The 21,309-nt window shown below is 27.6% G+C and overlaps 1 protein-coding gene across 6 annotated transcripts in view; it reads right to left on the reverse strand.

Moving 5' to 3' along the window:
* LOC111417733 (potassium channel subfamily K member 1-like) overlaps positions 1–21,299 on the reverse strand; it is a 31,502-nt gene extending 10,203 nt beyond the window's left edge. Inside the window, exons 1-4 of one of the 6 annotated variants that reach the window (XM_023050102.2) lie at positions 21,162–21,299; positions 15,809–16,004; positions 2,299–2,439; positions 2,033–2,242 (exon numbers count right to left, since the gene is read on the reverse strand). In XM_023050102.2, coding sequence (XP_022905870.2) covers positions 2,033–2,242; positions 2,299–2,439; positions 15,809–15,986 — 529 coding nt within the window. In that variant the 5' untranslated portion in view covers positions 15,987–16,004; positions 21,162–21,299. Of the gene's footprint in view, positions 1–2,032; positions 2,243–2,298; positions 2,440–2,670; positions 3,526–15,158; positions 15,261–15,808; positions 16,005–20,838; positions 21,063–21,161 lie in introns of those variants that run through there. The other 5 variants (XM_023050100.2, XM_023050101.2, XM_071194985.1 and 2 more) reach the window with 5 other exon arrangements.
* Between the last annotated feature and the right edge of the window lie 10 nt (positions 21,300–21,309).

A 21,309-nucleotide genomic window follows, 5' to 3' on the forward strand; every position in this document is an offset into this window, starting at 1 on the left:
AAATGTGATTTGTTTGTAATAATTTTAATGAATGTTTGTTGATTATTACAAAAAGGATACATTTAACTTTAAAAATAAACGAGATACGGGATACTTCCGGTTTTAAATGTCAACCTTAATTTTGTGATATTCATAATCTTTATGAAAAATACTTTAAAATGAGTACAAACACGATGGGGTTGTCTCAAAAAATAACCGAGATATTAACTTTTTTAATGGTTTGTAGCCAACTTCACTTTGTTAACATTAATTTTATCAACTAGTTGTTGTAACTTTGTTATTTTTTGAGATAAAACAGTCGAATTTGAATTCATTTTAACGGATTTTTTGTAAAGATTAAGAATAAAACAAAATTAAAGTTGACATTTATTACCGGAAGTCGCCCATTAAACATTTTTATAGTTAAATATGGTTTGTTTGTAATGATTTTAATGAATGTTTGTTGATTATTACAAAAAGGATACATTTAACTTTAAAAATAATTGAAGTACGGGGTACTTCCGGTTTTAAATGTCAACCTTAATTTTGTGATATTCATAATCTTTATGAAAAATCCTTTAAAATGAGTTCAAACACGATGGGATTATCTCAAAAAACAACCTAGATATTAACATTTTTAATGGTTTGTAGCCAACTTCACTTTCTAACTTTAATTTTATCAACTTTTTGTTGTATCTTTGTTATTTCTTGAGATAAAGTAGTGAAGTTTGGCCTCATTTTAAAGGATTTTTCGTAAAGATTAAGTATATAACAAAATTAAAGTTGGCATTTATTACCGAAAGTCGCCCCTTAAACGTTTTTTGGGTTAAATATGGTTTGTTTGTAATTATTTTAATGAATGTTTGTTGAATATTACAAAAAGTATATATTTAACTTTAAAAATAATTGAAATACGGGTTACTTCCGGTTTTAAATGTCAACCTTAATTTTGTGATATTCATAATCTTTACGAAAAATCTGTTAAACCAAGTTCAAACACGATGGGGTTATCTCAAAAAATAACCGAGATATTAACATTTTTAATGGTTTGTAGCCAACTTCACTTTGTTAACTTTAATTTTATTAACTTTTTGTTGTATCTTTATTATTTTTTGAGATAAAATAGTCGAGTTTGGACTCATTTTAATGGATTTTTCATAAAGATTAAGTATATAACAAAATTAAAGTTGACATTTATTACCGGAAGTCGCCAATTAAAGATTTCTTTACTTAAATATGGTTTGTTTGTAATCATTTTAATGAATGTTTGTTGAATATTACAAAAAGTATACATTTAACTTTAAAAATAATCGAAATACGAGATACTTCCGGTTTTAAATGTCAACCTTAATTTTGTGATATTCCTAATCTTTGTGAAGAATCCTTTAAAATGAGTTCAAATACGATGGGGTTATCTCAAAAAATAACCGAAATATTAACATTTTTAATGGTTTGTAGCCAACTTCACTTTGTTAACTTTAATTTTATCAACTTTTTGTTGTATCTTTGTTATTTTTTAAGATAAAATCGTCCAGTTTGGACTCATTTTAAAGGATTTTTCGTAAAGATTAAGAATATAGCAAAATTAAAGTTGACATTTATTACCGGAAGTCGCCCCATGAACGTATTTTGGGTTAAATATGGTTTGTTTGTGATCATTTTAATGAATGTTTGTTGAATGTTGAATGTTTGTTGAAATATTAACATTTTTAATGGTTTGTAGCCAACTTCACTTTGTTAACTTTAATTTTATCAACTTTTTGTTGTATCTTTGTTATTTTTTGAGATAAAATAGTCGAGTTTGGACTCATTTTAAAGAATTTTTTGTAAAGATTAGGAATATAACAAAATTAAAGTTCACATTTATTACCGGAAGTCGCCCATTAAACATTTCTTTAGTTAAATATGGTTTGTTTGTAATCATTTTAATGCATGTTTGTTATAAAAACTATACAGTCTTTGAGATCAAAAAGGATTAACGATGTTGAAAATCAATGAATTAGGTTAGAAGAATTTAGGAAATAATTTATAATAAACATTATTTCATACTTACCAATAAAAAATAAATGTAAAACTCGAATATTAAACGGTTGATATCGATGTGATAACTTGGAATTTAAAAGTTGTAGAAGCCATAATGATGGTTTTAGAAGTCTCTCAACTAAAGCTGACATCAAAACCAACGTTAGAGGAATACCACACGTTGCGTAAGCTATGCAGAAAATTTTTCCACTTCTACTTAACGGAGTTACATGTCCATATCCTATTATAAAAAATAATACGATTTGTTTTCGATATATTTTTTGGTAAATTAATTACCAATTGTAGTAACGACCGTTGTTGAGAAAAATAACGATTGAGCGAAACTCCAGTTTGGTTGATTTGTACAATTTCTCGTCGGCAAAACTCCTTTGTTACTAGCACGTACAATTTCTACGATTAAATTTTCTAAATCCTCATCTAAAAAGAAAATAAAATCAATTATTAATTTTTATTTAAAAAAATTATTATTTGTACATTTTTAATTTGAAATTAATCGATTTTAGATTTAATTTTAAACACGCGTGCCGCGACACTATCGTTAATTAAACAGCGATAAAATATTAGTGATTAGTGAATTACCCGAGATTGATTTTAATTAGATTTAAGGTTTAATTAATCTATTTATCAATAAAAATTTTAATAACCTACCTAAAACGTTAGGATATCGATTGTAAAAGTTCCTTTTTGCTTTTAAAACGTCGATTTTAACAGCAGCTTCAGCTGGGCTTTCCAAAAAACTAAACACCATGCTACCGGAAGTTAAGTAGAGTACATAAAACACCACAAACAACGCAAATAAAACGTGCACACCGAAAAAACCCGATTTTCTTTGATCGAAACCGATCGGTTTTTCTTGAACGATCAAACCTTTCGCATCAACACGAATATAAACGTTATTGTTGTCGATAAAAACTGCTTTTTTCTTCTTTGTTTGTTGATTTCCAATTTGCATCGTTCCATAATTTAACTTCTTTGATTCCATTTTTTTTAATATCTTAATAATAAGGACGGAAAATTTGTTCTTGATAATTTATGGACGAAATCGTCCTTAATCCAATGTTAGAAAACCGAGTTTTTCTCAATTTTCGTTATTAAATTCCAATATCTTATTAAACTTCTTATCGGTGTTGATTCAAAAAGTTTTCGCACCATTTTGAGCCACTTTTGATTAAGTTTAAACGAAATTTAAACTAAGAAAAACAAAAAAAAAGTGAATTTGTAAAAAGTTTTTAATAAAAAAAGTTTTCTTTTCAATAAGATTTCTTTGAAAACTTTAACGAGTTAATTTGGTAAATCTTAAAACGGCGGTTCTTTTATACATAAAGACATTTTTGGGGGGGTTTCACAAAAATCACCAAAACGAGCTGATATTTCTTGGGTTATCGATGTGTTATGTCAACAAATGCAGAGTGCGAGTTGAACAATCCAGTTCACTCAAAAACACCTTATCTCTTTTTCGCATGGAAACAATTTTAAGTCGAAACGATTTTTCTCTTTAAAGATTAGAGTGCAATCGAAATTATTTTCTAATCGATAAATCACATCTGCGTACTAAAAATTATACGCAAAATGTGATAATAAATTACACAATTTATAAATATTATGAGTTAAGATTTAATTTGACAAAATTTTTTTAAAAAAGAGTTTTAATGATTGGGTAAGGTTAAGATGGATTCGTTTAAATAAAAATTAAACAATCACCTCGTTATTTTTTTTAAATTAAACAATCTTAAATTAAAACTTAAAACATTGCTATATTATGGTAATAAGTAATAACATTACCACACACGATAACAAAAATCTATTAAAAACATCGAATATGACGAATCCTTATCATTTTATAAACATTTTTGTTTATATATTTCAAAATCAAATAGTGCCACGTTGTCTAGTAAAGCAAAATTTAATTGCGGTAAAATCTCGATGTAATAAAATACAACAATTTAGCCCTGAATAACAACTAAAACTAGAACTAACAATAGACCTAGAACTAGAAACATTCAGGTTTAGCCGTCTTAATAGACGAAAGGCTAAATCCGAATGTTTCTATTTCTAGGACTAGTGTTAGTTCTAGTGACTGTGGTAGGTAGCGCTACGTAACGCTAGATGGTGATAAGTTGTTGTATATTTATATTTAATTAAAACTAGAAGTAACACTAGACCGAGAACTAGAAACATTCGGATTTAGCCGCACGTCTTTCAAGACGGCTAAACCCGAATGATTCTAGTTCTAGGTTTTGTGTTAGTTCTAGTGATAGTGCTAGTGTAAAATTAGAACTAACGTCTAGACCTAGAACTAGAAACATTCGGATTTAGCCGCAGTCTCTCAAGACGCCTAAATCCGAATGATTCTAGTACTAGGTCTTGTGTTAGTTCTAGTGATAGTGCTAGTGAAAAACTAGAACTAACACTAGACCAAGAACTAGAAACATTCGGATTTAGCCGCACGTCTCTTAAGACGGCTAAACCCGAATGATTCTAGTTCTAGGTCTTGTGTTAGTTCCAGTGATAGTGTAAAACTAGAACTAACACTAGACCTAGAACTAGAAACATTCGGGTTTAGCCGCACGTCTTTCAAGACGGCTAAACCCAAATGTTTCTAGTTTTAGATCTAGTGTTAGTTCTAGTTTTACTTATCATTCAGTACCAAGTTGTTGGGTATTTTTATTGAACTAAAACTATAACTAGCACTAGCCCTAGAAACAGTCGGGTTTAGCCGTCTTAAAAGACGCACGGCTAAACCCGAATGTTTCTAGTTCTAGGTCTAGTGTTGGTTCTTGTGACAGTGCTAGGTAGCGCTAGGTAATACTAGATGGCGCTAGGTCGTTGTATATTTTTCTATTTATGTAAAAAATCTTTTATGAATAATTCAACTTGATTGATTATACCTATAATAAAATTACTACGAAAAAACAATAACTTATTACCTATCAGAAATCATTCTAAAAATGATAGCACCAGGTAAAATGCTCAACATCGTCGCCATTTAAACCACAAAACCAGGGAGTTTTACATAAAGCTAAATAATATTTAGTTATTACATTTCCCCTAAAAGACTGTACTGGTTCTGTCACTGTGCTTAGACCTATAATCACATATGAATCGGTAACCTGGTATTGAAAAGCCCGACAGATTTCAGTTATCAGTAAAATTTCACGAATTCAACGAGTAGCTGGATTAGCAATCTTTAGTGCAATAAGCACAACGCCAACTCTAGCAACGGATGTTCTGCTTAGTCTATTTCCTTTGCATTTGCATATAGAAAAGTAGCTAGAACTACCATTTGCAGATTTGAGCAATATGCTCAAAACTGCTCCAACATGTCCTACCAATGGGCTGTGGAAAACACTATAAACACTGATATTGTGCCATCAATGCCATCAGATTTGACGGCATCACTACCTGGATCATAGACGCCGAAAGAGATCGGGGCAGGAGTATACTGCCAGATACCTCAGATTAACCCTTAAAGATTTGAAGGAGGGAAAGCGACACTGTTATTTAGGCACTAAACCCAGAATCCAGAAACTGTAAGAAAGGGGATGGGAAACTCTTTGTTAATCCTGATTCGTCTGAAATAAGTCCCTGGAAATGCATGGAAATATGTTAAAAACCTTATAAACATTGTCTGAATCTGAGGGCAAAATTTTAAAATCCCTTTTAACAATTCTTGGAAAACCCGGAAATACTTAAAAATCTCTTAATTTCTTAGGAAAACTTCGGAAATTTATTGGCAATGGTCGTCACGTACTTGAAAATAGTTTAAAACTCTCTGTTAATCCTGATTCATTTCAAATAAGTCCCTGGAGCCCTTTGACAGATTTGGAAACTTTCAAAATCCCTGACGTTTCTTGGAAATTATCAGGAACTGCATGGAAATATGTTAAAAACCTTATAGATATCATCTGAAGTCTTAAAATTTAAATTCATTGCCGCTAAATTTTAAAATTCCTTTTAACAGTTGTTGGATATCCTCGGAAATACTTAAAAATCTCTCAATTTCTTAGGAAAAGTTCGGAAATTGATTGGAAATGGGCGTCACGTTCTTGGAAATGGTTTAAAACTCTCTGTTAATTCTGATTCATCTCAAAAAAGTCCCTGGAGCCCATTGAGAGTTTTTGGAAACTTTCAAAATCCTTGACGTTTCTTGGAAATTATCAGGAAGTGCATGGAAATATGTTAAAAACCTTATAGACATCGTCTGAAGTCTAAAAATTGAAATTCATTGTCGCTAAATTTTAAAATTCCTTTTGACAGTTCTTGGAAATTCTCGGAAATACTTAAAAATCTGTCAATTTCTTAGGAAAAGTTCGGTAATTTATTGGCAATGGTCGTCACGTTCTTGAAAATGGTTTAAAACACTTTGTTAATCCTGATTCATCTCAAATAAATCTCTGGAGCCCTTTGACAGTTTTTGGAAACTTTCAAAATGCTTGACATTTCTTGGAAATTATCAGGAAGTGAATGGTAATATGTTAAAAACCTTATAGATATCCTCTGAAGTCTTAAAATTGAAATTCATTTCCGCTAAAGTGACGGATGAACGAATAAAGTTTTGCGGATGTTTGAGTCTCTTGACTCCGATGTGGAATTATCTGGTCAAGAAAATGAAGAAAATTGTCTACCGACGAAGAACCGGATAATATAGCAATTAGTGAATAAAGTGTTGCACAAAAGTATTTCTGCGGAACAAACAGGTTCAAATGGTCAGCAACTAGACATATAAGAACACCGGCCAACCTGCGTTGTATAAATATACTAAATGTTACCCGAATAATTTTCTTTTCTTTTCGAGAAAATCTTTTCGCAGAATGAATTGGATTCACCCCTGATGAATTTGAATATAAATTGACAATACTATCGTCATGCCATTTTACAGCAATTATATTTTGGCCATTAACTTTTTTATAATCGTAGCATCCCCTTGGGTCTTTCTTCATTTTTTTAGAATCCATCAGAGGACTAGCTGGTATACGATTTTCACGAATGGTGAATTTCAAATTTTTATTGGATAGAAGCTCCAATAGCGGCAAGGTGGAAAAGAAGTTGTCAAAAAAAAAGTGTATTGGTTCATTAGGCCATTTTTTCGTCGGCATATTCTAAAACAACTGCAGGCCCTGCACCGTATGCACTATACTTAGTGCTGATATTTGTTGACGCGCCTTGGTACGACTCGAACCAGTTGACATAGTTTGCCAAGTATAAACTGTTTACAGCCATGACGACCAACGTATGCTACCATGGCTTCATCAACGCAATGCATCTCCTCGCATATACTATTTTCTAAAAGGATTTTATTCAGATGTTGGAATAAAGGCCTCACCTTTGCGAATTAGTCTCTTGCTTCTATTTTAGTAGTATCTGCAAGATGAAAATGGGACATAATATATTCAAAATTATTTCGACTTATTGCTTCAGACACCAAACACATTTAGACTGTCTTTTTCATACTCCCAGTACATTCTCCTTCTTGGTACTTGCATGTATCCACTGAGTAATAGTACACCTATGAATGCTTTTATTTCTGTTTTCTCTAATCTTAGGTGGTGATTCTTCTGATTAGTTCTATAGTATAGATATTCGTTTTGATCACAGGGACCACTACATTATACCTCAAGATAAGCAGACTAGATGCGTCCATTGTCATCAGAAGACCACCACTAGATGTTTAAAGTGTGAAAAGGGTCTAGAAGTGAAGTGTTTCCTTTCATATCATACACAAACTAACAATTAGATTTGTTACTCCTTAAATGCCCACCGTATACTATACAGGGTGTATCTGAGTGACGTGCCCAAACTGCAGGGGGTGATTCTTTAGGCAATTTTAAGGGTACTTTCTCATATAAACTATCAGCGATTTCAACTCCCCTGCGGAGCTACGCCCCTTCAAAAGTGGCGAAAAATTTTGGTTTATTTTATTTTTCCCGAAAACCATTAACACCAAGAAAATGAAATTTGGGAAATATGTTTAGCTTATAATAGGGCATGTTTCGAGCCTATTTGTACTTTCAATCTTCCCTTCTAAGTTACTAAACATAACCACCCCCGTTCAATTTTTGTCTAGATCTTTTTTATGACGATGATAAATACATTGGAAATATTTTATTTAGATAGACGAAAATATTCTAAAACTTGTTTGCCTCTCTGACGTTCTTCGAAAAGTTAATAGTTTCTGAGAAAAAAATTAATTAAGCAAACACTAACTGTTAAGCTGTAGCGTTGTTAATCGAAAGTTGGAATGAATTTTAAAAGAAAAAATCTTAGCAGGCTTAGCAATCTTTGTCAGAAATATTTTTGACGTTTAAATGTCAGTGGTTTTCTTACTATTATTATTGTTTTATTTAAAATTTTGAAACGTCGAGTGAACGAGCGTAAATGCGGTAGAACTTTATTCATAAATTAATTTGAAAAACAATAATAATAGTAAGAAAACCACTGACATTTAAACGTCAAAAATATTTCTGACAAAGATTGCAAAGCCTACTAAGATTTTTTCATTAAAAATTCATTCCAACTTTTGATCGACAACCTCGTTGTTGAACGGGCGTTCAAGTGTTTGCTTTATTATTTTTTTTCTCAAAAATTAGTCGTTTTTGGAAAAAGTTTAGAGAGACAAAAAAGTTTTAGGATACTTTCATCTACCTATGTAATTTCTTTGTAATGTTTTTACCCTCTGCATAACAAAATTTTAGCAAAAATGTAAAGGGGGTAGTTACGTTTAGTAGTTTAGAAGGATAGGTTGAAAGTACAAATAGGGTGAAAACGTGCCCTACTACCAGTTAAACATATTCCCCAAATTTCGTTGTCCTAGCGTTTATGGTTTTTGAGAAAAAAAAATTAAACCAAAATTTTCCGCCATTTTTGGAAGGGTGTAGCTCCTTAGGGGAGCCCAAGTCGCCCATAGCTTATATATCAAAGTACCCTTAAAATTGCCTAAGGAATCACCCCCTGAAGTTTGGGCATGTCATTCAGATACAGCCTATATACAGGATGATTCAAAACACCGCTGACGACTTCTAAAGCAGGTAATACATCAAAAATTAAGATGAAAAGTCTTAATATACATGGGGTCGCAAATGCCTCCTTAACGAGATATGGCGGGTCAAAGTTTCTTTAAAATTAACCATTATCTGCAATAAAAAGCCAAATTTTTTATGTAAAGTGATCAATTATCTGTCAATTGGTCTCTTACAAAACTTTTGTTTGATTGATCTAATAAATTTTCTACAAACGTGTTTTTCTTAAAAACTATTGCTTTGATCAACGTTTTAAAAGTCTGTCAGCGGTTTTATGAATCACCCTGTACGTACTGTACAGGGTGATTCATAAAACCGCTAGTACGGCTTGAATTTTGTATTTTTCAAAATAAATTTTTAATTTGCTTTACAAAATTTGTTTATGTATAGCTTAAACACTAACCTCTCAGAACATCTACTCATAAACAACCACCAAATTTGTATGGGCATATCTGGGTTAAGTAGAATTCTATGTATTAAATAGATAATATTAAGATAATATCTTTTCTGTTTTATACTGGTGAAGGTTTTTCTGTAATTAATTTTTATACTTCATGTTTCAAAATCTTCCTTCAAATAAAAAAATTTATGACAAGCTGTGACATATTTTTGAAAATATTTTCATCAGATTAATTTAGTCATGGGTTAAACACTAAAAAAAAATTCAAAAAAAAAATCCTTTTGTGCTGGTTCTCTTCGTAAAATATTTTTGTAAAATCGGGTATGTGGCGTTTGTTAAAAATATTGGGTCGATTAACGATCAACGGTACAAAAGTCGTTTATAACACGTTGACGAAATCGCTTCGCGAAGAAATCGAACTGAGTAATCAAATGGCGAAGATCCGACGGACGGAGTTAAATCAGGATGGATTAAATCGATCGTCGATGAGTTTAGACGAGGCGATGAAAATTTTAAATATCGAAATAACGGATAAAGTGGATAAAGAGATAGTAGATCGACAATTTCGAAAATTGTTCGAGTTAAACGATAAAAATTCCGGTGGAAGTTTTTATCTTCAATCGAAAGTATTCAGGGCAAAAGAACGATTATATTCGGAGATTAATGCGGAAAAGAAAAATTTACAATTAAACGAAACAAATAAGCAAAAATAAGAAAAATTTGATTTTAAGACATTATTTTTTGATAAATAAAATATTTTATTATATTAATTTATTTGGACTAATTTATTTACTCAGGTTCAACACTGTTTGGTGTTTACTAATTTCATTTTTAATTAGAATGCAAAGGAAGATTTTATAAGTTCAGCAAAGATTATCAAAAGGGGAGTTATAAAGAAATGCGATAACAAGCAAATTTGTGTCGGAAGTTTCCAATTAATTATTGCAAACCATGAAACTCGTATTATTATTAATTAATTGTTTACGTATTTGAAAAGAAATCAATATTGATTGGGGAAAGCGACCGCATTGGTATGGTTTAAAGCCAATTCTAGTTATTCAAAATGGAACAAGGACAATATTTGTGCAAAATTAATGAAATTATTTGTAAACCTGAAAGCCATCTTTAAGCTCAAAATATTCACATAAAAGCAAACATTATATAGCAAAGCATAAAATCACAAACATTACCAGACTTATAGTCTTGAAGTCCACAGTGGCTAGTCACTTGAATGTAAGATCCCTCAAATTCCAAATATAAGACTTTATGATGTCAAAATAGTATGGATTAATAAATAATCAAATGAAAATAGTGATGAAGTGACCAAAACGGCAGAATTTATTAACCTATCTAAACCCATAATCTCAGTAACCTAACTTAACATTCCTTTAAGGTATTATGGGTATTTGAAAACACTGACCTTATTTAACATTCCTTCACGGTATGTTGCCATTACAAAAGTAAACTAACCTCACTCAACATTCTTAACCCGGATGATTGACATTTCAAAACAAACCTAACCATACCTAACATTCCTTACCTTACCTTAATCTCTAAAAGTAAAGATGAAATGATTTTTAGAGATTTTTCTGTCATATTGAGGTTAATGAAATGCTTAACAAATCGTACAATCTGTATTTGTTGGAATTAATTGATGATTTATATCTCAAATTGAAGCTAAAATCATCTATTTTACGGTAATGCATAATAACATTCCAGTTAATAATCAAATTTTATTGAAAAAAAGCATTTTAAGTTATTTGTTCATTTTTGAGACATTGAGGTTAGTTTAAATTAAAAAATCTCAATTTTTTCCTTAATTAACACGTCGATTTTTATATATAGTACGAAAGAGGACGTTTTTAGCTTTAATTTGATGTAAAAATAACAGCTTAATCTCTAAAAATAAAGTTGAAATGATTTTTAGAGATATTTCTGTCACTTTGAAGTTAATGAAATGTTTAATAAATCGTACAATCTGTATTTGTTGGAATTAATTGATGATTTATATCTCAAATTGAAGCTGAAATCGTGTATTTTGCGGTAATGCATACCAACATTCCAGTTAATCATCAAATTTTATTAAAAAAAAGCATTTTAAGTTATTTGTTCATTTTTGAGACTTTGAGGTTAGTTTAAATAAAAAAGTCTCAACTTTTTCCTTAATAAACACGTCGATTTTTATATATAGTACGAAAGAGGACGTTTTTAGCTTTAATTTGATGTAAAAATAACAGTTCATCTCTAAAAATAAAGTTGAAATGATTTTTAGAGGTATTTCTGTCCCTTTGAGGGTAATGAAATGTTTAATAAATCGTACAATCTGTATTTGTTGGAATTAATTGATGATTTATATCTCAAATTGAAGCTGCAATCATCTATTTTGCGGTAATGCATAACAACATTCCAGTGAATTATCAAATTTTATTGAAAAAAAGCATTTTAAGTTATTTGTTCATTTTTGAGACTTTGAGGTTAATTTAAATAAAAAATCTCAACTTTTTCCTTAATAAACTAGTCGATTATTAAATATAGTACGAAAGAGGACATTTTCAGCTTTAATTTGATGTAAAAATAACACCTTAATCTCTAAAAATAAAGTTGAAATGATTTTTAGAGGAATTTTGTGTCATTTTGAGGTTAATGAAATATTTAATAAATCGTACAATCTGTATTTGTTGGAATTAATTGATGATTTATATCTCAAATTGAAGCTAAAATCATCTATTTTACGATAATGCGTAATAACATTCCAGTTAATAATCAAATTTTATTGAAAAAAAGCATTTTAAGTTATTTGTTCATTTTTGAGACTTTGAGGTTAGTTTAAATAAAAAAGTCTCAACTTTTTCCTTAATAAACACGTCGATTTTTATATATAGTACGAAAGAGGACGCTTTTAGCTTTAATTTGATGTAAAAATAACAGCTTAATCTCTAAAAATAAAGTTGAAATGATTTTTAGAGGTATTTCTGTCCCTTTGAGGGTAATGAAATGTTTAATAAATCGTACAATCTGTATTTGTTGGAATTAATTGATGATTTATATCTCAAATTGAAGCTGCAATCATCTATTTTGCGGTGATGCATAACAACATTCCAGTTAATTATCAAATTTTATTGAAAAAAAGCATTTTAAGTTATTTGTTCATTTTTGAGGTTAATTTAAATAAAAAAATCTCAACTTTTTCCTTAATAAACTAGTCGATTATTAAATATAGTACGAAAGAGGACATTTTCAGCTTTAATTTGATGTAAAAATAACACCTTAATATCTAAAAATAAAGTTGAAATGATTTTTAGAGGAATTTTGTGTCATTTTGAGGTTAATGAAATATTTAATAAATCGTACAATCTGTATTTGTTGGAATTAATTGATGATTTATATCTCAAATTGAAGCTAAAATCATCTATTTTACGATAATGCGTAATAACATTCCAGTTAATAATCAAATTTTATTGAAAAAAAGCATTTTAAGTTATTTGTTCATTTTTGAGACTTTGAGGTTAGTTTAAATAAAAAAATCTCTACTTTTTCCTTAATAAACACGTCGATTTTCATATATAGTACGAAAGAGGACGTTTTTAGCTTTAATTTGATGTAAAAATAACAGCTTAATCTCTAAAAATAAAGGAGAAATGATTTTTAGAGGTATTTCTGTCACTTTGCGGTTAATGAAATGTTTAATAAATCGTACAATCTGTATTTGTTGGAATTAATTGATGATTTATATCTCAAATTGAAGCTGATATCGCCTATTTTAATGAATTTCATAAAAATATTATAGTTAATAATGATATTTTCTTCAAAAAAAAGTTTAAAGTTATTCGTTCATTTTTGACACTTTGAGGAGAATTTAAATAAAAAAATCTCAACTTTTTCCTTAATAAACTAATCTATTATTATAAATAGTACGAAAGAGGACGTTTTTAGCTTTAATTTGATGTAAAAATGCCGCCTTAATCTCTAAAAATAAAGTTGAAATGATTTTTAGAGATTTTTCTGTAATTTTGAGCTTAAGGAAATGTTTCATAAATCGTACAATCTGTATTTGTTGGAATTAATTGATGATTTATATCTTAAATTAAAGCTAAAATCATCTACTTTAATGAATTTCATAAAAATATTATAGTTAATAATGATATTTTCTTAAAAAAAAAGTTTAAAGTTATTCGTTCATTTTTGACACTTTGAGGTTAGTTTAAATAAAAAAATCTCAACTTTTTCCTTAATAAACTAATCGATTATTAAATATAGTACGAAAGAGGACGCTCTTAGCTTTAATTTAATGTAAAAATAACACCTTAATCTCTAAACATAAAGTTGAAATGATTTTTAGAGATTTTTCTGTCATTTTGAGGTTAATCTATTTTACGGTAATGCATAACAACATTATAGTTAATAATAAAATTTTTCTTTTTAGTTTAAAAACTCAATTTTTTCATGAAGAAACTTATCGATTAAGAGATATAGCACAAAATAGGCCTTGTTTAGCTTTAATTTGATATAAAAATAATACCTTAATCTCTAAAAATAAAGTTGGAATGAATTTTAGAGATTTTCTGACGTTTTGAGGTTAATGAAATATTTAAAAAATCACATAATGTGCATTTGCTGTAATTAATTGATGATTTATACCTCAAATTGAAGCTAGAATCGTCTATTTTAGGATAAATCATAAAAATACTACAGTTAATAACAAAATTTCCTTGAAAAAAAATGTTAAACTAATTTGTTCATTTTTGACAGTTTGAGGTTACTTTAAAAACTCAATTTTTTCCTAAATAAACTCGTCGATTAAGAGATATAGCACAAAATAGGACGTATTTAGCTTTAATTTGATATAAAAATAACACCTTAATGTCTTAAAAATAAGGTTGGAATGATTTTTATAGATTTTCTGTCATTTTGAGGTTAATGAAATATTTAAAAAATCGCATAATGTGCATTTGCTGCAATTAATTGATGATTTATACCTCAAATTGAAGTTAAAATCATCTATTTTAAGATAATTCATAAAAATATTGTAGTTAATAACAAAATTTCCTTGAAAAAAATGTTAAAGTAATTTGTTCTTTTTTGACAGTTTGAGGTTAGTTTAAAAACTCAATTTTTTCCTAAATAAACTCATCGATTAAGAGATATAGCACAAAATACGACGTTTTTAGCTTTAATTTGATATAAAAATAACACCTTAATCTCTAAAAATAAAGTTGAAATGATTTTTAATGATTTTCTGTCGTTTTAAGGTTAATGAAATATTAAAAAAATCGCACAATCTGCATTTGCTGCAATTAATTGATGACTTATATGTCAAATTGAAGCTAAAATTGTCTATTTTAGGGTAATGCATAAAAATATTATAGTTAATAAAAAAATTTCTTTGAAAAAAAAATTTTAAAGTAATTTGTTCATTTTTGACAGTTCTTTTCCTAAATAAACCCGTCGATTAAGATATATAGCAAAAAATAGGGTACTTTTAGCTTAAATTTGATATAAAAATAAAGTTGGAATCAATTTTAGAGATTTTTTATCATTTTAAGGTTAATTAAATATGTTTTTATAATCTTTTTGAAACATTTTAACTAGCTCTTATTAGTTGATTTTTAAAATTATAAAATTGACAACCAGGGATTTACAGTTAAAAGTCGATAAAGCAGTTAATGCCGTTAAAACAGTTCCCTTTAGCAATCTCAAAGTAATTTGAAAAATAAAGTTACCTTACAATCAATCTTCCAAGGAGAATCCCTTTAATCGAAGCCAATAAAAAAGCTCCGCAATTTAAGATTTTTCGAATCTTATCGGTGTAGCGGTCAAATAATTACTACAAAATCATCATAAAGAACTCGAGCCATTTATATACCCCTTGATTAGTTTAAGAAATGGTGCGGCAACACCGCGCCACAAGATTTCCAGATACTTCGTTAATACATTTTATTATTTTATTATTACATTTACTTTATTTATAGATGACCATTCCTACTCTAGTTATTATCGTACATAAATTACATAGATAATGTACATATGTATTATAGCGATATATGTTACGTATACATAAGAAAGTTTTTATCTTTTTACATAAGACATAAGCGTAAACTGGACTTGGGTTCGTGTGTGTGTTTACTTGACTCCGACTTCTTCGGATCATATGATCTCACCGGGTAACAGTGCACTAGCACCGAGTTCAATGACTACGATCGCGTAATTTTAATAAGATTGATTAGAATTTTTCAATTCCAAGAAAAGGAGCGCGAGAAAATTTAAATTTATTAATTTAATTTGCGATTTTCGAATTTATTAAGTAACTTAATCTATTAAATTAAGTTTTTTATTTTAACTCTAAAAATTATTAATAAATAATATATCTTACCTTTTACACATTGATTTTTGGACATAAAGCTCTGTCTTAGGTTTCTCAATTTAATAACTTCAGCTGCTTCATAATCGTTTTCGATGGCGGAAAAGATGAGGGCTCCGAAACATAAATAAATGATGACGCTAACGATTAAAACGAAAATTACCAAGTTTCTTGTAAAACCCGCCCCCATAGAGTATAAATTTACAAGCTGAAAATAGCAAAAAATTAGCTATAAGAATTTTGATAACAAAAAATAAATCGTACAATCTTAATTTATGGGAATTCATTCATGATTTATATCTTAATTTAAAGCTAAAACTATTGATTTTACAATTACACATAAGAACTTAAACATTAACAATCAAATTTCTTAGAACAAAAATTATTAAAGTAACTTGTTCATTTTTGACACTTTGAGGATAGTTTAAATTAAAAAATTTAGTTTTTTTTCATGATAAATTTGTCTATTATGATAAATCATTCGATAGAGGATGGTTTTAGATTTAATTTGATGTAAAAATAACACCTTAATCTCTAAAAATAAAGTTGAAATGATTTTTAGAGATTTTTTTGTCATTTTGGGGTTAATGAAATGTTTAATAAATCGTACAATCCCTATTTCTTGGAATTAATTAATGATTCATATCTCAAATCAAAGCTAAGATCATCTATTTTAATGAATTTCATACAAATATTATAGTTAATAATGACATTTTCTTCAAAAAAAAGTTTTGTTATTTAATCATTTTTGACACTTTGAGGTTACTTTAAATAGAAAAATCTCAACTTTTTCCTTAATAAACTCGTCGATTATTATATATAGTACGAAAGAGGATGTTTTTAGCTTTAATTTGATGTCATAATAACAACTTAATCTCTAAAAATAAAGTTGAAATGATTTTTAAAGATTTTTTTGTCATTTTGACGTTAATGAAATGTTTAATAAATCATACAATTTGTATTAGTTGGAATTAATTGATGATTTACATCTCAAATCAAAGCTAAAATCCTCTATTTTAATGATTTCCATAAAAATATTATGGTTAATAATGATATTTTCTTCAATAAAAAGTTTTAAGTTATTTGATCATTTTTAACACCTTGAGGTTACTTCAAATACAAAAACCCCAACTTTTTCCTTAATAAACTCGTGGATTATTGCATATAGTATCTAAGAGGACGATTTTAGCTTTAATTTGATGTAAAAATAATACCTTAACCCTAAAAATAAAGTTGAAATTATTTTTAGAGTTCTTTTTGTCATTTTGAGGTTAATAAAATGTTTAATAAATCATACAATCTGTATTTCTCGGACTTAATTGATGATTTATATACCAAATCAAAGCTAAAGTCGTCTATTTTAATGAATTCCATAAAAATATTATGGTTAATAATGATATTGTCTTCAAAGACAAGTTTTAAGTTATTAGATCATTTTTGACACTTTGAGGTTAGTTTAAATAAAAAAATCTCAACTTTTTCCTTAATAAACACGTCGATTATTATATATAGTACGAAAGAGGACGTTTTTAGCTTTAATTTGATGTAAAAATAATACCTTAATCTCTAAAAATAAAGTTGAAATGATTTTTAGACATTTTTCTGTCATTTTGAGGTTAATGAAATGTTTAATAAATCCTACGATCTGTATTTGTTGGAATTAATTGATGATTTATATCCCAAATCAAAGCTAAAACCGTCTATTTTAATGAATTCCATAAAAATGTTATAGTTAATAACGATATTTTCTTAAAAAAGAAGTTTTAAGTTATTTGATCATTTTTGACACTTTGAGGTTAGTTTAAATACAAAAATCTCAACTTTTTCCTTAATAAACACGTCGATTATTATATATAGCACGAAAGAGGACGTTTTTAGCTTTAATTTGATGTAAAAATAATACCTTAATTTCTAAAAATAAAGTTGAAATGATTTTTAGAGGTCTTTTTGTCATTTTGAGGTTAATGAAATGTTCAATAAATCGTACAATATGTATTTGTTTGAATTAATTGATGATTTATATCTCAAATCAAAGCTGAAATCGTCTATTTTAATAAATTCCATAAAAATATTATAGTTAATAAAGATATTTTCCTCAAAAAAGAGTTTTAAATTATTTGTCAATTTTTGACACTTTGAGATTAGTTTAAATAAAAAAATCTAAACTTTTTCCTTAATAAACTCGTCGATTATTATATATAGCACGAAAGAGGGCATTTTTAGCCTTAATTTGATGTAAAAATAACACCTTAATCTCTAAAAATAAAGTTGAAATGATTTTTAGACATTTTCCTGTCATTTTGAGATTAATGAAATGTTTAATAAATCGTACAATCCGTATTTCTTGGAATTAATTAATGATTTATATCTCAAATCAAAGCAAAAATCGTCTATTTTAATGAATTCTAAAAAAATATTATAGTTAATACTGATATTTTCTTCAATAATAAGTTTTAAGTTATCTGATCATTTTTGACACTTTGAGGTTATTACTTTAAATAAAAAAATCTCAACTTTTTCCTTAATAATCTCGTCGATTTTTATAAATAGTACGAAACAGGACGCTTTTAGCTTTAATTTGATGTAAAAATAATACCTTAATCTTTAAAAATAAAGTTAAAATGATTTTTAGAGATTTTTCTGTCATTTTGAGGTTAATGAAATGTTTAATAAATCGCACAATCTGTATTTGTTGGAATTAATTGATGATTTATATCTCAAATCAAAGCTAAAATCGTCTATTTTAATAAATTCCATAAAAATGTTATGGTCAATAATGACATTTTCTTCAAAAAAAAGTTTTAAATTATTTGTTAATTTTTGTCAATTTGAGGTTGCTTTAAATAAAAAAAATCTCAACTTTTTCCTTAATAAACTCGATGTTTTTTATATATAGTACGAAAGAGGACATTTTTAGCTGTAATTTGATGTAAAAATGCCACCTTAATCTCTAAAAATAAAGTTGAAATGATTTTTAGAGATTTTTCTGCCATTTTGAGGTTAAAGAAATGTTTAATATATCGTATAATCTGTATTTGTTGGTATTAATTGATGATTTATATCTCAAATCGAAGCTAAAATCCTCTATTTTAATGAATTCCATAAAAAGATTATGTTTAATATTTTCTTCAAAAAGAAATTTTAAGATATTTGTTTATTTTTAACATATTGAGGTAAGTTTAAACAATAAAATCGTAACTTTTTCCTTAATAAACTCGATTATTTTTATATATAGTACGAAAGAGGACGTTCTTAGCTTTAATTTGATGTAAAAATAATACCTTAATCTCTAAAAATAAAGTTGAAATGATTTTTAGAGGTATTTTCTGCCATTTTAAGGTTAATGAAATGTTTAATAAATCGTACAATCTGTATTTGTTGGAATTAATTGATGATTTATATCTCAAATCAAAGCTAAAATTGTCTATTTTAATGATTTCTATAAAAATATTATAGTTAATAAAGATATTTTCCTCAAAAAAGAGTTTTAAATTATTTGATCATTTTTGACACTTTGAGGTTACTTCAAATACAGAAATCTCAACTTTTTCCTTATTAAACTCGTCGATTATTACATATAGTATCTAAGAGGACGTTTTTAGCTTTAATTTGATGTAAAAATGCCACGTTAAACTCTAAAAATAAAGATGAAATGATTTTTCGAAATGTGTCTGTCAATTTGAGGTTAATTAAATGTTTAATAAATCGCACAATCTGTATTTGGTGGAATTAATTGATGATTTATATCTCAAATCAAAGCTGAAATCCTCTATTTTAATGAATTCCATAAAAATATTATGGTTAATAATGATATTTTCTTCAACAAAAAGTTTTAAGTTATTTGATCATTTTTAACACCTTCAGGTTACTTCAAATACAAAAATCTCAACTTTTTCCTTTTTCCTTAATAAACTCGTGGATTATTATATATAGTATGTAAGAGAACGATTTTAGCTTTAATTTGATGTAAAAATAATACCTTAATCTATAAAAATAAAGTTGAAATGATTTTTAGAGATCTTTTTGTCATTTTGAGCTTAATGAAATGATTAATAAAATATACTTAATTGATGATCTATACCTCAAAACAATATATTATATAATATTATAGTTAATAACCAAGTTTCATAGAAAAAAAATAATAAAGCTATATATATTATTTTTGACATTTTGAGATTAGCTTAAATAAAAGAAATCAGATTTTTTTTGTTGATAAACTCATTAATTGTGATATATCATTCGAAAAAGAACGTTTTTAGCTTTAATTTGGTATAAAAATAACACCTTAATCTCTAAAAATAAAGTGATTCTTAAAAATATTTTCGGTCATTTTTCAGGTTAATGAAATATTTCAAAAATCGTACGATCTATATTTGTTGGAATTAACTAATTATTTATATCCCAAATTGAAGCAAGAATCATCTAATTTAAGATAAAACATAAAAACATGACAGTTAATGATCAAATTTGTTAATAAAACATTTTTAACCAACCAAGATAATTCGAATTGAAAAATTTTCTCAATTTTTCCTCGATTAACTTATCGTAGACGATTTTATATAATTTCCCAGTTAATTTGATCTTTATATAAATAGATTATCTTTATTTTATAATTATTTAAAAAAATATTATGTTCCCTTCATGAAAAATAAGATGTACTACTAATTATAGGCATTACTATCTAACGTATTTTTTTATAAACATTCTTTGAGCATCGTCTGTGTAAACATCATCCTGATATCGACAAAAACTTTACAAACGGACATTTGTTCAAGGTGAAAAGTACTCTAATTTTTTTCTTGTTTTTCTAACTTGGTGAAATTGATAATTTTATTATTTATTTCATTGTATTTATTATGTAATAATGACTAGAGTTGTTTTTTCTGTCTAAAGAAATATTATTTCGAGAATTAACGATAATGATTAACAAGAAATTTGTGCTCTAATTTCTTAGGATTGTTTTTGTTCGGTCTTCTAGGCCAATTAATATCTTAATGATTCTTTTTAAAGTAAGTAAACAAATTTTGAAAAAAGTTACGAACCTTTACCATAATTTTCCTACCTGTTTCTGTAAATAAACCACACTTTTCGCGCTTGCCAAACCCATTTTTTTGTTTATTTCCTCAACTTCTTAGCGTATTTTCTTTGGCGAGATACAAAGAATAAAAATTAACCAAGAAAAGAACCATAACAAACCCAAGAAAGAAAAGGGAATAAAATTCCTTCACATTTCCTTTTTTTTCTTTGCTAAATCTTCGTGGGGTTTATTATTTTGACAACAAAAAATTAATAAAAATTTTTAACCTTTTTTTACAATGCCAAAATCGTTACGTCAAAATTAACTTAAAAAATATTTATAACTTACCCCTTAATATATTTTTTTTTCAAATCATTGCGGTTAATTTCAAGAAAAAAATTAAATATAAATTCGATTTAATTTTTAATCAGATAACTTTAAAGTTACCTTCACCTAAAACCTTCGGAGCTCCCTTTCCACCCCAAAAGCCCAACAC

This window comes from Onthophagus taurus, chromosome 3 (genome assembly GCF_036711975.1).
Source record: "Onthophagus taurus isolate NC chromosome 3, IU_Otau_3.0, whole genome shotgun sequence".
Taxonomy (NCBI): domain Eukaryota; kingdom Metazoa; phylum Arthropoda; class Insecta; order Coleoptera; family Scarabaeidae; genus Onthophagus; species Onthophagus taurus.